Genomic DNA, 14,804 nt, shown 5'->3' with positions numbered 1-14,804 from the left:
CATTTCTGCTATAAAGTCAAGCTCTTCACTGACCATTCTGGCCGCCCTGACCATCTGCCCCTTCACAATGGCTTTTTTCTGATGGTCAGGGTGCCAACTGTCGAAATGCAAGTACGCATTTGAAAATGTGGGTTTTCTATGTATTTTTGTATTCAACTTATTTGTTTGTTTGTCATGTGTTATATCCACATCCAGGTAATTAATATTGTTTTCTTGGACATTATAAGTAAACTTCAAAAATTTTACCGTACTGTTTATATACTGTAAGAATGTATCCAATGTGTTTGTATTATTATTTGGATTCCATATAATAAAAATATCATCCAAATATCTGGTATACATAATAATGTGTTCACGAAACTCTGTAGTAAATAGATAGTTTTGTTCCCAATAACTCATGATTAAATTTGCATACATGGGGGCACAAGGTGCCCCCATTGCTACTCCACTAATTTGTTGAAAATAGTTACCTTCGAAATATATATAATTGTTGTTCAGTACAATTTCCATTAAATTTATTAATGTATTTATTTGGTCTTGTTCATATAGCTTTGTCAAAAAAAGTTGTTCTTCCAGCCATAAAAGGCCTACATCATGGGGTATTGTAGTAAATAAACTTACTACATCTATCGTTATGAAAACATATTCTTTTTTCATATTGACTTTATTAAGTCTACTCAAAAAATCCCATGAATCTTTTGTGATGTAACTAAAGGATTTCATACTTTCCTTAAAAAAATGATCCAAGTATTTACTTATATTACATGTGACACTTCTGTTTCCATCTACTATGGGTCTGAAATCCAAGTTATCAAGACCTTTATGAATTTTTGGTATTCCGAAGATACCACTGATTACTGGATATTCGTTTCTCAAATAGTTATACTCTGTTTCAGTGATACCCCCTTGATATAACATATCTTCCAGCTTTGTATCAATTCTTTTATATGCTATATGTACTTGGTTTCTACTTATTTCTACATATGTTTTATTCATTAACATGTTAGTCATATATAAGCTGTAATCGTTATAGTCTAGTATGACTATACCATTACCTTTGTCAGGTCTCATGACTCTTAATGTTGGATCATTTTGTATTTCTTTCAAAAGCTGTTTTTCACTTGCTGTAATATTGACATATTTATTATATTTATATTTTTTATAGAATTGTCTTATGTCATATTCAGTTCTCCTTTCAAATTGTGTTATTTCCTCATTCATGGGTGGATTGAATAAACTTGGTTTCGTGAACACATTATTTTCCCCAATATTACATTCATTATTATTATTGAAGTATACTTTTAAGTTTAATTTTCTAGAAAACAACTTTAAGTCTAATATAGATTGTACAATATTGCCTTTAATACATGGGACAAAATTAAGTCCTTTTGAAAATAAATTTGCATGTGCTATTGTGATATCCTTAGAGGAATAGTTATATATCGTATAGTCTTGCTTTGTATTCTTTATAACAATTGGATGACTTAAAAATTGCACATTATGTTCTGTTGGAATATCCATATTTGAACATATCATTGTTTCTACATCATAGGGTTGCTCATGATTGTCACATTGTGTAATATAATTGTCTGGATTTTGATTAATACAAAAGTTAACTGAATATTGCGAATAATCTAGCATATTTGTTATTTGCCTATCTACATTTGTTTCTATTCCATCATGTGCACCATTGCTGAAATGTACTTCATTGTATTGATACATACTTAATTCTAGTAGTATATTATCATCTTCATTATAATTATTCCCTTGAACCAATTGTGTATCCAAACAACTACTATCATGATATTTTTCCACATATTTATCATCATCCATTACTTTCATGTCATTAATATGATCCTCAGAAGAAGACGTAACCTTATTACTAAATATCTGTATACGGGCATTTGTATCTTTAAAGTTAGTACGAGACTTACTCATAATATTTTGTTGTAATGCTAAGTCCTCCACTGTAAAAGTTGCATATGGTGTTGGAATAACACTCGTGCCCGACTGTGCATTCGTAACTGTCTCAGTGTTTGATGTTAATTTCTCCGCTTTTTGCCCACAGAAAGTCCCAAAAAAGTCTGTTTTGGTCTGGCGCCTGTCTTTTGAAATTCCCGCTGGTTTTGTGTTTCACCTTGATTCCTTAACCGGTCTGACCATCTTCCGCCTTCTTCCGTGTGCTCTTCGCCTTCCATCCGGGTATCATCGTCATCACCCTCTACCGGTGGATTGACGTCATTATTGTGGGTCGAATGTTGTTTTGTTGGACCATTGCTATAGTTACTGCTACCTGGATTCGCTGATTTGGGATATGCTTGTTGTTGAGCGTAAACTTGAAGGTCTCGTTGGATTTTATTGCTTTTCTTCCGAAAGATGACATCGCAGCATTTGGTGACATCTGTTGTAATAAATGCATACTGCTCATAAACTTTTTCGAACGATGGATCTTGAGATATATTATTGTTAAGTTCTTCTATTTGATTAAAGAGTTCTGAGATATGAATATCATTGTATTTGATTATAATCTCCATCAGTCGAGTGCCACAATTATCAAATAGTGCATGTAGATCTTGAAGCATATGCTTATTGTCAGTACAACCATTCGGGTACCTCCAAAGCCGTAAGCCTTTAGGAATGATACCCAATTCTATGTTCCGCTGTAAATAACTATTTTCTAATTGTAGCCGTTTCAATTTAAACAGTTTTTTCTCAAAGGTTTTTAGCATACTCTCTAAGGGTTTTGTATTGTATATAGTTTCCGTTGTAATATTTTGTTTAGTTAAACCAACTGAGAAAGAGTATTTGTGATTTTTCCAACTATTAACATCTTGTACCATAAGTTCTTTTTCACCGTATTCTTTATTACCTTGAGTGTTCGTATCCGTTGCTGTTGGTGGTGTTGGTTGTGTCAACGGGAACCCCAGACTGTTCCCTGTTTGCGTGGAATTCACATTGTCTCTAGTCAACAGTTGTTGTATAAGAACCGAATGTTCTTTTAAAGTATCTTGAATATGCTGTAACATACCCCCGACATCTACCGGACCACTCTCGCTCGCCATAACCAGGAACCAAATAAACTGTAACTTGTTGTACAAAAGCAAGGTGAGGCCGATGCCAATGCCAATAAGGAGATGAACAGATATCCACAATAGAACAAACCAAACTGTTAGATACTGACCAACTCAAAAAACTGCAGAAAAGACTCTGTGACCACCTTTTCACGAACACTGCTTTATTGTTTGACCTAGGTTTCGTCCTTACGAACTTCCTCAGAATACAGTCTATCATTCTACCCCATTTATTTATACAGTGCTGATTATTCAATAATCATTTAATTAATGACCTAATTTTCCGCCATACATTCTTAAAAGGGAAATGGTATTATTCAAAAAATATATATATATTCTTGTTCATTTAAAATCAACGCATATAAGTACATTATTAACTAAGACTTATCCCCTACTTACTGACTCCTTTATCATAACTAAGACTTATCCCCTACTTACTGACTCCTTTATCATAACTAAGATGTATCCCCTACTTACTGACTCCTTTATCATAACTAAGACTTATCCCCTACTTACTGACTCCTTTATCATAACCAAGACTTATCCCCTACTTACTGACTCCTTTATCATAACTAAGACTTATCCCCTACTTACTGACTCCTTTATCATAACTAAGACTTATCCCCTACTTACTGACTCCTTTATCATAACTAAGACTTATCCCCTACTTACTGACTCCTTTATCATCACTAAGACTTATCCCCTACTTACTGACTCCTTTATCATAACTAAGACTTATCCCCTACTTACTGACTCCTTTATCATAACTAAGACTTATCCCCTACTTACTGACTCCTTTATCATAACTAAGACTTATCCCCTACTTACTGACTCCTTTATCATAACTAAGACTTATCCCCTACTTACTGACTCCTTTATCATAACTAAGACTTATCCCCTACTTACTGACTCCTTTATCATAACTAAGACGTATCCCCTACTTACTGACTCCTTTATCATAACTAAGACTTATCCCCTACTTACTGACTCCTTTATCATAACTAAGACTTATCCCCTACTTACTGACTCCTTTTTGCTGCCTTCCCTCCTCTTCTGTTCAGTGAGTATGACTCTTTCTGTTTCTTTTTTTACTTCTGTGCATATGTGAGCGTATAGAAAATATTCTTATCCTGCTGCCATAATGCTGGTTTTCTTTATTTTTCTTCTTCCCAAGAAAATGTTCCACTGCATGTTGTACAGCATTAAGATGGGCACCTGTGACTAACAGTTTCCACCTCTTCCTCCTTTCATGTCTTCATAAATCTTTTTTTTTCTTGTTTGGGAACCTTTCCTTCCAAGAACATTGCTGTACCTGCTAACTTCACACTACAGACCCAGCGTTTTCATGTTGGGAAAACAGTGTGAATCCTCTTCTTTTTCTTGCATGGCACAACACCCTCAGCATAACTTGTTTTACAGTACACTCAAGTGTCATAGTCACCTTGTTATTAACCTATTTTTACTCTGTGAATGAATTGTATGAGAGCATCTCATAACAGGCTCTTCCAGTGTTTAGCCCTCAATGTGGTTACCACAAAGTAATGAATAGACAAGTGCACACATCACCTAAGTAAAACACAAGGCTACAGTTATTATTGACCTTAGCAGTGGTCATCAGCAGCTGTTAAATGAACAGCAGGCTAACACAGTTGTTGTATCTTTCGGCTTTACCCGGTTAGGGGTCGCCACAGCGGAACGCTAATGATTGGCAGTAGATTTTTACATACTAGGTTGCCAGCCCTGATGCACAACCTTCAATGAAGGTACGCCCATTCATGCATGTCTCCACACAGAAGACGCTTTAGCTGAGAATCGAACAGGACAACGTCTTACTGTGAGGCGACAACGCTACCGCAGCACCACCACCGCAGTAGCAGGCTAACACAGTAATAAAATTAAATGAAACGGGTAATCCACTGTTAGGGCACGCAGTTCAAACAAAACCAAAGTAATTCTATTCCTTCCCAAAATCATAAATCAAAACAGCACAGAACTTAATATTATCTTCTCAAACAACACAAAAATTGAAAAAGTACCAGTCCAAAATTAATAAAATTTGACCTGAATTATTTTATTTTTTTATTTTATTTTATTTTATTTTACATTTGTTTACTGGGAAAGTCAGACTGGACTCAGATCCTTTTTCAGCGGATGCCTGGGGAGAAAAGGTCCATTACAAAAAGAATATATCAAACTTAATAGAAATTAACAACTTACATGGTCATAACATGAGCACACAGATAGTATCTATGCAATTCTGTTATATAAAAAACTCAAGTGAATACTTTGTACATTGATAATGCAGTCAAAACGATACACTGCAAACAAGGTTCTCTTTCCAGAGTGAAGCACCTGCTACATGATCATAGTAAAAAATAGTTGCCACCTCCCTTCTGCTTCCCACCACCCTATATGCCTCAATAATATTCACAAATCTCAAATCATAAACAAAACACAAACAAGAAAGCACCTACAACAACATTAGCAAACTCGCCTGCAGCCTCCCAAGCAGCTTCCACCACTGCGTGGTGCTGACTGTCCCAAATTGGCTTGAACTTTCTGAACATATTATCCTCTGCCAGCTGCTCACAGCACAAAAAATCCTTCATCATCCACTTAAAACACCCTTGTTGCCACATCTTATCTAATGGCACGTACCAAACAGAACCAGCAGATCCCCAGAACTTAAACTAACTGTTACTAAAACACCAAATAATTATTAGAGTGACTCATTATTCTTTGTCATATTCTCCAAGGCATGGAACAAACTTCCAAATCATTCAGGACACAGCAACAGAAAGCTTTGTAGTTTATGTTACAACCTAGGGAATGATGTCACAATGAAGCAGAGGCCTGTCTGAGGTTCCCCTAGAGCTCTGCTATTTAGTATATTTACCAGCTACAATAGGAATATGGGATAGGTTAGGATAGGTAGGGAGATCTGCATGACTCCTGCACTGGACTGTTCCCTAACACATGACCATCACATCTGAGGAATCTAATAGGCTGATTGTACTTTATCTCACCAAGTCTGTGAATGAGGCGGGCTCTTAGCCTTATAGAAATAATGAATTGCCTGACTGAGTACAGGTAATAGGACCATTGGTTAGTGTGGATTTGTGTGTGTGTGTGTGTGTGTGTGTGTGTGTGTGGGGGGGGATGCAGAACATTTATGGAGGAAATAATTTATAACATTTATTGTCTATCCTTCTGTAATACTTTGTGAAGCACCTAATTATATATATGAATTTCTTAATGAAGCAGCTGAGATTACATATTGTTTTTTTCCCACATTAATGGCACTGGTTCAGACTAGCAGTAAGCAGTTAAATGGAAGATTTCATTTGGTTAGCTTGAAAAAAAACAGCCATTTACCATTCCATCAAGGATTGACTAGGGAAAAAGAAAGCATAGAAAGAAATACATTTTTATCCATATATGCTGATTACCCTTAAAGTGGCACATCTGCTAGCTACAGTAATGAGCGGTTTTGTTAACCCTTTGTATTTATGGCTATTGACTTTCTGGACCTCGCTCAACTGGCTTTGCTGTCTAACATATGTTAGTATTTCTGTTTCAGGAGCTGATTGGAGTTGATGTGTCAGGCTGAGACATATTAGTGTGGGCCCTATAAAATTTGAGGAGTTACTGTTAAGTAGTCATGTAGACTCAGCATTATTTATGTGTAAATATCCACAGGTATATAATGACACAGTGTCAATACTGCATAGGTAGTGTCAACAGTGAATGTGGAATTAGCTCCATTACAGTGCCTGTGATAGGCCTCGTAATATTATACTAGAAGTTGACCTATTCACATACATCTCGCATATCTGTTCTCCTTTCTTTCAGTAACCTGTGTAATGTTGTTTTCTTTCTCCATTCCTCTCCATTCAGGAACACATCTTCTAACAGCTCTTTTTAATGGGACTGCATTTTTGTACCTTTAAGGCTTTGAACTAATATAATATAAAATGTTATTTCTTTTCAGTGTACCACCTTAGATTACTTATATATAGCCACATTCAGGGCACATTTTTGGATGTGTTTGTGGCCATTTACATGTTCTACTGAGCTGTGCATACATGTCAGGTAGAAACAAGCCAACAAATGGAACAGATTAATAGCAAAATGTACTTTACAGCTGTGATAATTTCAGTTAAATGCAATAGTTTATTAAGGGTTGTGAGATATTAGACATTTCTAGAAACAAATCTAACAGAAGAGAAAATGGTGTCCAGTCCTTCTGATCTACCTTTCTTTGCAACTGTTAGATGACTAATATCCTTTGCTTGTCAGGCAATATTAATAACATTAAGAGTCCTCATTGTTATCTCTCTTTTTCTGCATCTTGGTTACATGAGATGGCAGTATTGTGCAAGTTTTCTGCTTATACCATCTAATCGTAAATGTGTGTCATAAATATGTGGTTTAAACCACTAATTTCACAACTACTCAAAGATATAAATAAAGGAATGGTCACTCTGAGTATCTATTGGGTGCTAAAAGGCATACTTGTCGGGCTGAGACATGGAATTCCGAAAGCTGATTCTCACCACTGTCTTGTTTTACTGTGTGCAAAGCCATCCAATCAAGGTAAGTAACAGTACACCATAGGTAAGTAAAAGTATTCACACAAGAAACCAGGACAATTTGGCAAAGAACACAATACAGCACAAAAGTAGACGCCTGAACCAACACATACCACTCTAAATAACTGTTTTATTAAGTGCTTTTCGTCCCACTCTGTGATGGGACTTCTTCAGATAAAACCATATATGTAAAAATAACACTTTTATTTTAACTTAACCTAAATAATCTGATCATTGCAATCCAATTGCCTTCACCACCCCAGCAAAATTGTTAACCCTGTCATGTCTGATACCCTATTCAGACCATGTAATTATGTCAGTGGTTTATAGTATAAAACATATAATCTAGCACATACAATATAATATAAAATAACATGTAAGAATAAAAAAACTTATATATATATATATATATATATATATATATATATATATATATATACATACATGTTAAATACCATAACACACTTTCCTTTAATATAAATCACTTCGTCTCTCACATAGTCAAACATTTCAATTTTAAAATACATAAAACTGAATTGAGCAGATCTCATTCAGCCCTGGGAAATGGCAAGCATTTGTCTGCAATTGCCATACTTTTGTGCTGTAAGTAAAAGTATATCATATCATATTTGACTTACTGTAGTTTGTTGAGGTTCATTTTTCTCTTCATGTCTTGAAGTACTTTTCTCCTCTAACCATTTAAATTATGTAGTATGTCCACGATTTTTTCTTTTTCTTTACTGTCTTTTCATATTAATTTGGAAGTAGGCACAAGGGAAAAAAAGGTATATTAAATACCTTGCTTGATAAGTATGTTTTGCATTATTTATCAAAATCGTCACTAAGGCGCTGACTTCTCATGGCATTATGGGACTAGGTCAGCATGATGTCAAAAATGCAGAAATACATTCACTTGTATTCCTTATATGTTAAACTTTGTTTATAAATGTGAACGAGATAAATACATGCTATCCATTACCCATGCTTCTATTTTTCATTATAGTAATGTCACATTTCCATTTACCTAAAAGATAAAAAGAGTAATACATCTAGACAGTTGGTTCTGTTATAGATAATAGTGCATACCACTAAGGTTCTCACCTAGCATATAATAATTCTTACATTGTTTTACTAAATTTGTTAGCACACAATGCACTGCAGTTGGATTTTACACATATCTGAGGCAGTTCTCATGTTACAGTATTAAAAGCTATCTTTATAGGCATTTATACTCTATTCACTGCAGTTGCCCAGCTTCATTTTCAAGAAAAGAAACATGTGAATGCCATTTGTTGGGTGGCAAAAAACAAAGTACAACAAAGTTTCAGAACAAGTGAGGTAAAGGATGAAAAAGGACCAGCCCAGAAGAATAATCAGATAAACGGTAAATTATAGTCAATGCAGTGTAATGCACTTTAGTTATATAGTAAAAAAAAAAACAGAGGAAGACTGTATAATGTTGTGCGATACTGGACAAAAGAAATATATGCTGTGATAGTTACACCAGATGATATGAAGGTGGACAGCAGTGTGAAAATGCAGTAGTGAGGGGTGAGAGGATTTTGAGTTACATCTGATGAGCACTCTTTGGAAGAGATGCATGGATGCATGTGATAGCCTTCCTGAAGCAGCTATGGAACCAAAATAGGGCAGGACAGAAGGTATGCATAGACTAGGCCACAACAGCTGTTCAAAACAGTCCAAACAATCTTTATCTGTGAAAATGTTGTTAACGAAAGGGGTCTCAAAATAATGAATATTCTACCAGGAGTACATACAATTGTGGTCAGTAGCTCTCAAATGGACAATTGTGGGAATAGGGGAAGGCCCCCTGCACCCCATACACACTGATACTTAATATAGGTACATCTGAGATTGTCATTACTCAAGTAAATAGAAGATACTTCCAGTTATTTGCCTTTTTCCTTTTTTTGGCAAATTTAGAGAAAATGACACCTCTTTGAAGTCTGAATTTGTCTGGTTTGTCTGGTTTGAATATAGTGCATCAGCAGATGTCACAACTCCCATTTTTAAGAAATATATATAAATACAAGAATTATATATATAAAACATCATCCTAGATTACATCACACATTTAAAGTGTATTAATTAAATATATACTGCATATGCTAGTGAGTTCATAAGTTAACTTCTGATAATTAGGAGTTACTAGGAATATGATGGAATGTGGGCATATCCATCACCAACAGAAATTGTTGAAATGAAACTATAAAGCTTAACAAACTAAACCGTAATTCTACAAAAAAAAATGGAAATGGGTGCTGAGCTATACAAGCCAGTAGTGCCCTCTGCATACCCTAAGTTTATAAGAAATTCTGCAGTTACTGTACTTCAGAGAACATTTTTTTTCTATATGAAGTCACCACCTTACAAACTTAATTCTTTCCATATAAATAAAGTTTCTCAGTTTTGCAGATATAAATTAGTTAGAGAATGTTACTGTGTAGCTACTTGTGTGGAATGTACTTATAAAATGGTCATAATTTTGACAAAAACTGAACAAATTTTCACATTATTTTTTAAGCTCGTGAATTAGCATTGCAGGTCAGTAAAAATAGCATTGTAGATGGTTCCACATACAATACTGGCTTAGATTTATCCTCTCCATGAATGACAGCCAGGGAGAAATTAAAATAACTTATGGGGTAATATAATAAAGCATTTGTTTACATAGAGGGAGGTAAGCCAGGGTAGACAGCATTTTGAGACGTCAGTAATTAGAAATGGTAATGTTTTTAATTAATGTATGAGATATATAAGGTGGCTTCGGAGGTGCAGAATATTAATTAGCTCAGAAATGTACCTTATCCATTAAGTAGGGAAAAAAGGTTAATAGTGAATCAAGCAGTCTATATAATAAATTTTAATTATATTGTTTATTTATTTACACATTTGTTAACTGGAGTAGAGCATGGAATTCAATGGACCATTTTCATTATTTAACTCTATGCAACCGGAGACAATATTGCTAACATGGGCAGAATCAGATGAGGGGACTAGAGAACAGAGTTGTTTGATCATATTATGTTCATGCAGGTTTAAAATACAGTAAGAATAACCATAACAATAAATAAAAGTGGGTCTAGCAAAGAGCAATGGATCAGAGGCTGATGTTTTTATTTTTGACATCTGTAACTGAGAGTTTGCTGAAGTACATGCATATATTTCTGAGCTGGGAAAAATACTACACTACAACATTGATAAAATGGAGTTAGCAGTCCTTGTCAATGGTAGTACAGTAGGTGGGACATATATCCTTATGAAATGTTGAATATTGCATTTCAGAAGTGTTATCATATTCATGTAGAAATCACTGTTTAATGTTTCTGGTATCTTAAAATTTAGTATTATGTTCCTTAATTGTACTCATTTGTTTATTAAGTGGCTAGGTGGGATGGTCTGTGGACTTTGTTGAGCCATGATCCCAGATGAACTTCACTATTAATCACTCACTGGCACAGGTAACTGCAACAGGCTGGACAGAAACACCATGAGGATGCACTTAGCATGCATTTTCTTTGAACAGGGTAGCGTGGTCCTGCTAGAGCATAATAGTGCTCATTAATGGGACACATAGTTTTCATACATTAGTGAACTTTGGAGATGGCAATACTGTGTTTCACTTTTGACAGTACCATAAACTGTAATATAATTTTCGTTTTGAATGATGTGGATGTTGAATATAGTGATATAATACTTACAGGGTATCTTTTATTCAGTGCTTACTAGCATGCTGCATGAAAGTATTATATTTTACTATATCATAAACTTATTAGCATACAGGTTTCATTAATTATATTTCTCAGTTGTAGGGCATGCTGTGGTTTCAGGGACAAGGGATATGTTATGCAAGACCTTCTTCAACTTCTGTTCTGGGGTTCAGATTCTTATTTATATATACCAACTTAGTTTGAAACATGCAGCAGAATTTGTCTTTGCAGTGCCTGCTTCAAGTTCAACCTCTCTGTGTTTAGGTCTTTTTTTCCACACACACACACACACACACACACACACACACACACACACACACACACACACACACACACACACACACACACACACACACACATATAACAGCATTCAGACATAAAGCAAATAATAAATATATAAATTACATAAAGGATTAAAACTTAAAAAATCAATTAATATAAAAAATTGCATACAAACAAACTAAAACAAGCCAAATAATGTTACCTGCTCATTGAGTGTGCATTGTTGTATATAATCCCATGAATACAATCGTTCAATCAAAGCTACCTTTTATCCCTGTAGCACTAAAGAATCAGATGTGGGTGTAATTTTCTAGTTGCTAATCATGTTTTGTACTAAGAAGCCCTAGTCCCATGATATGTAAATTCAGACACACATTCTACATGCAAAGATCATCCTTATAATATAAAATTATTTTAAATAAAAGGCAAAGAAAGGCAAAGAAAAGCACTAAAAATCATGTGCATGAAATATCATTATTATAATACTGTTATCTTTTCATCTTGCTTGGCCACTCACTTCCCCATAAAAATAATAGAATACAAGCCTTTTTCATAAATTATACCATTTCCTTGAAATATCTGTGTAACGAATTATATTTTTCCTGAAATAACCACTGACTTTGAATATGCAATGTAGCAAACCATGTTTTGAAAGAGAATATAACTAGTTTCGTAATAAGGAATTGGCTTTGTTTAGGGCCACACCACATTCTCATGTTTAAGAATTAGAAAAAGAAAGCATATTTTGTGTTGTACATATGAATGCATTATGGGGATGTGCATTCTGATCATGAAAAGGACCACAACAACCTACTACTACTACTGTTTCATAATCAATAAAATAAAATATATATTTGTTTGCAATTTTGTAATGCCTCTGGCTTTTTTCTGAGTTAAATAATACCTTAAAGATTGTGACGTATGTATAGGATGAGTGGTTCTTCACATAGAGCTACAGGATTTATCATGCTCCTTGGTGGTCTGGCATTTCTCTCTATTGCTACCCCATTTGGCATTATTACTTCTTATTTCAGAGATTTAGTAAAAGAATATGGTGCTTGTATAACATGTGCCTTTTGCATTACTCTCCAAATCCGTGCTCTAAGTGGGTGGGTAGGTAGACGGCATTAGATATTTCCTTCATCAGGTTTCTCAGCTGAGTTGCCTTGCTGCACAGAGACCCACAGGAAGGACAGACCACTATCTCTAAGAGGGCAATCGGTATGCAGAGTTGATAACAAAACATTTTTGCAACTACTTGGTAAGTGACCTAAATCTATCAACAAATGCCAGGTTATTTTTTTCATTGAGTACATACTTATTTGTTGTAACTGGATTTTCATTAAAGTAATATCTAAAATGGATACAGAAGAAATGGCATCTTCTGTGAAATACACAATTAGTAGCAGTAATGTATAACAAATTAAAAAAATAACAGCTAAAAAATATTTAGAAGGGCTGTTAATTGGGTTTATGGTGTGACAACCTTTTTAATACTAATGTGCTTAATTTTGGAAGAACAAGGGCAGATAGGAAACACATTCAATCAAACTTCCAAGTGTGCATCATCTTTAAAAAAAAATCTTTTATTATATTTGAACAAAGTTTTACTGCTGTCATTACAATACTTTTCATTTCATTTTTTCTTTTAAAATGTTTGCTTATCTAGTCCTGATTCCCAGTAATGGAATTAATGCAGTGTACCCCCACTCATTTTAGGTCACAGATTAGATCCAATCTCACTTATCATGCAAAAATAAACGAATGAAGAAAATAACTAGTACCTCTTACCTTCCTACTTTCTAAGTCATATTCGCTGTTAAAAAATCATTAGTTTTTATGCACCTTTGATGATGAATAAAATAAATAATAAAGATAATTTATGTAAGAGATGTAATGTAGAAATTAATGCTGACTGGGCTCATATGTTTTATGACTGTATAAAATTGAAAGAATACTGGAAGTCAATTAATGAATTTTTGCAGGCTCTTTTTACAGATAATTTCATTATTTCTAAATCTCTTATATTATTCAACACACCTGTACCTCAAAGTGTTAAAAAGGTTAAGCTTCCCTTGTTATGGTCTATTCTAGCAGTGGCTAGGAAAATAATAACTAGAAATTGGATTTCAGATACACCTCCTTCGTTCAATGAATTTAAAAATGTTATGAATATAGTGTGCCATATGGAAATAAACACAATTAGGACAAGAACAAATAGAAAAACATCTTATTATATTGTATGGGATAATTTACAAAATTTGTTAAAAAATTCTAATTTCAATAGCATGGTATTTTAGTTTAATTAATTGATCTGATTGTAGTGGATGTCTTTGTAAATACTTTAGTTGTTTTGTTGAATATTATAATAATACCTATTTTTAATTACTTGTATAAAATTGTTATGATATTTCTCTTATATGTTAAAACAATAAACCTGTTTTGAAAAAAAAAAAATCATTAGTAATATTGTGGTATGTTCGGCATACTGGTTTACACGTTCCCCTATGGACTGCGATAAAACTACTATGCTGGAATTTCTAGGTATTCTGCATGGGTTTCAAATGCCATGAACTGATGAATATTTTAAAACAAAGAAGACAAGTCCCAGACGCAGCAGCTTCCACACTGAGGTTTAATAAATTCAACACAACTATCACTTAAAGCGCTTTTCGTCTGCTATCAATGCAGACTTCATCAGAAGTGATAAAATCAAGTTGCTAGAACATTTACACTAACCACCACAAAACAATTAAGTATTTAACTATTTAAAGGTACACTATCATAGAAATGAATACAGATGAATCTAAATACAAAATGCATTACTTATAGTTACTTTTAAAAAGCAAGATCATATAAACACATAAAAGCAAGGCAAATTAACTTAATATATTAATTAAAATATAAAAATAAGAAAAAAGAGAGGGAAGGGCACAAAACATAAAAAGACTTTTAATAATAAAACAAGTCTAAGTGGTTCCTTTACCTCTGTAAACTCTTCAGTTTTAGAACACTACTGATGGAATTGTTTTCATTCAAACCTGGAACATTACTTGCGTCGTTTAATTTGCCATATAAGTTCTAACTCTTCAAGTCTGAATGCTACAGGGCCACCTCTATTATTCCCC

The 14,804-nt window shown here is 34.1% G+C and overlaps 1 protein-coding gene across 1 annotated transcript in view; it reads left to right on the top strand.

The window, feature by feature from the left end:
• The first annotated feature begins 7,545 nt into the window (after positions 1–7,545).
• Positions 7,546–14,804, top strand: part of LOC122811104 (hatching enzyme 1.2-like) — a 204,082-nt gene continuing 196,823 nt past the window's right edge. Inside the window, exon 1 of the mRNA XM_044082681.1 lies at positions 7,546–7,667. Within this exon, the coding sequence (XP_043938616.1) occupies positions 7,602–7,667 (66 nt within the window). The 5' untranslated portion in view covers positions 7,546–7,601. The remainder of the gene's footprint in view (positions 7,668–14,804) is intronic.

This window comes from Protopterus annectens, chromosome 9.part0, assembly GCF_019279795.1.
Source record: "Protopterus annectens isolate FY-2018-M chromosome 9.part0, PAN1.0, whole genome shotgun sequence".
NCBI classification, from domain to species: Eukaryota; Metazoa; Chordata; order Ceratodontiformes; family Protopteridae; genus Protopterus; species Protopterus annectens.
Note: the sequence above shows the minus strand (reverse complement) of the source record. Positions and strands in the feature narration are given on the sequence as shown.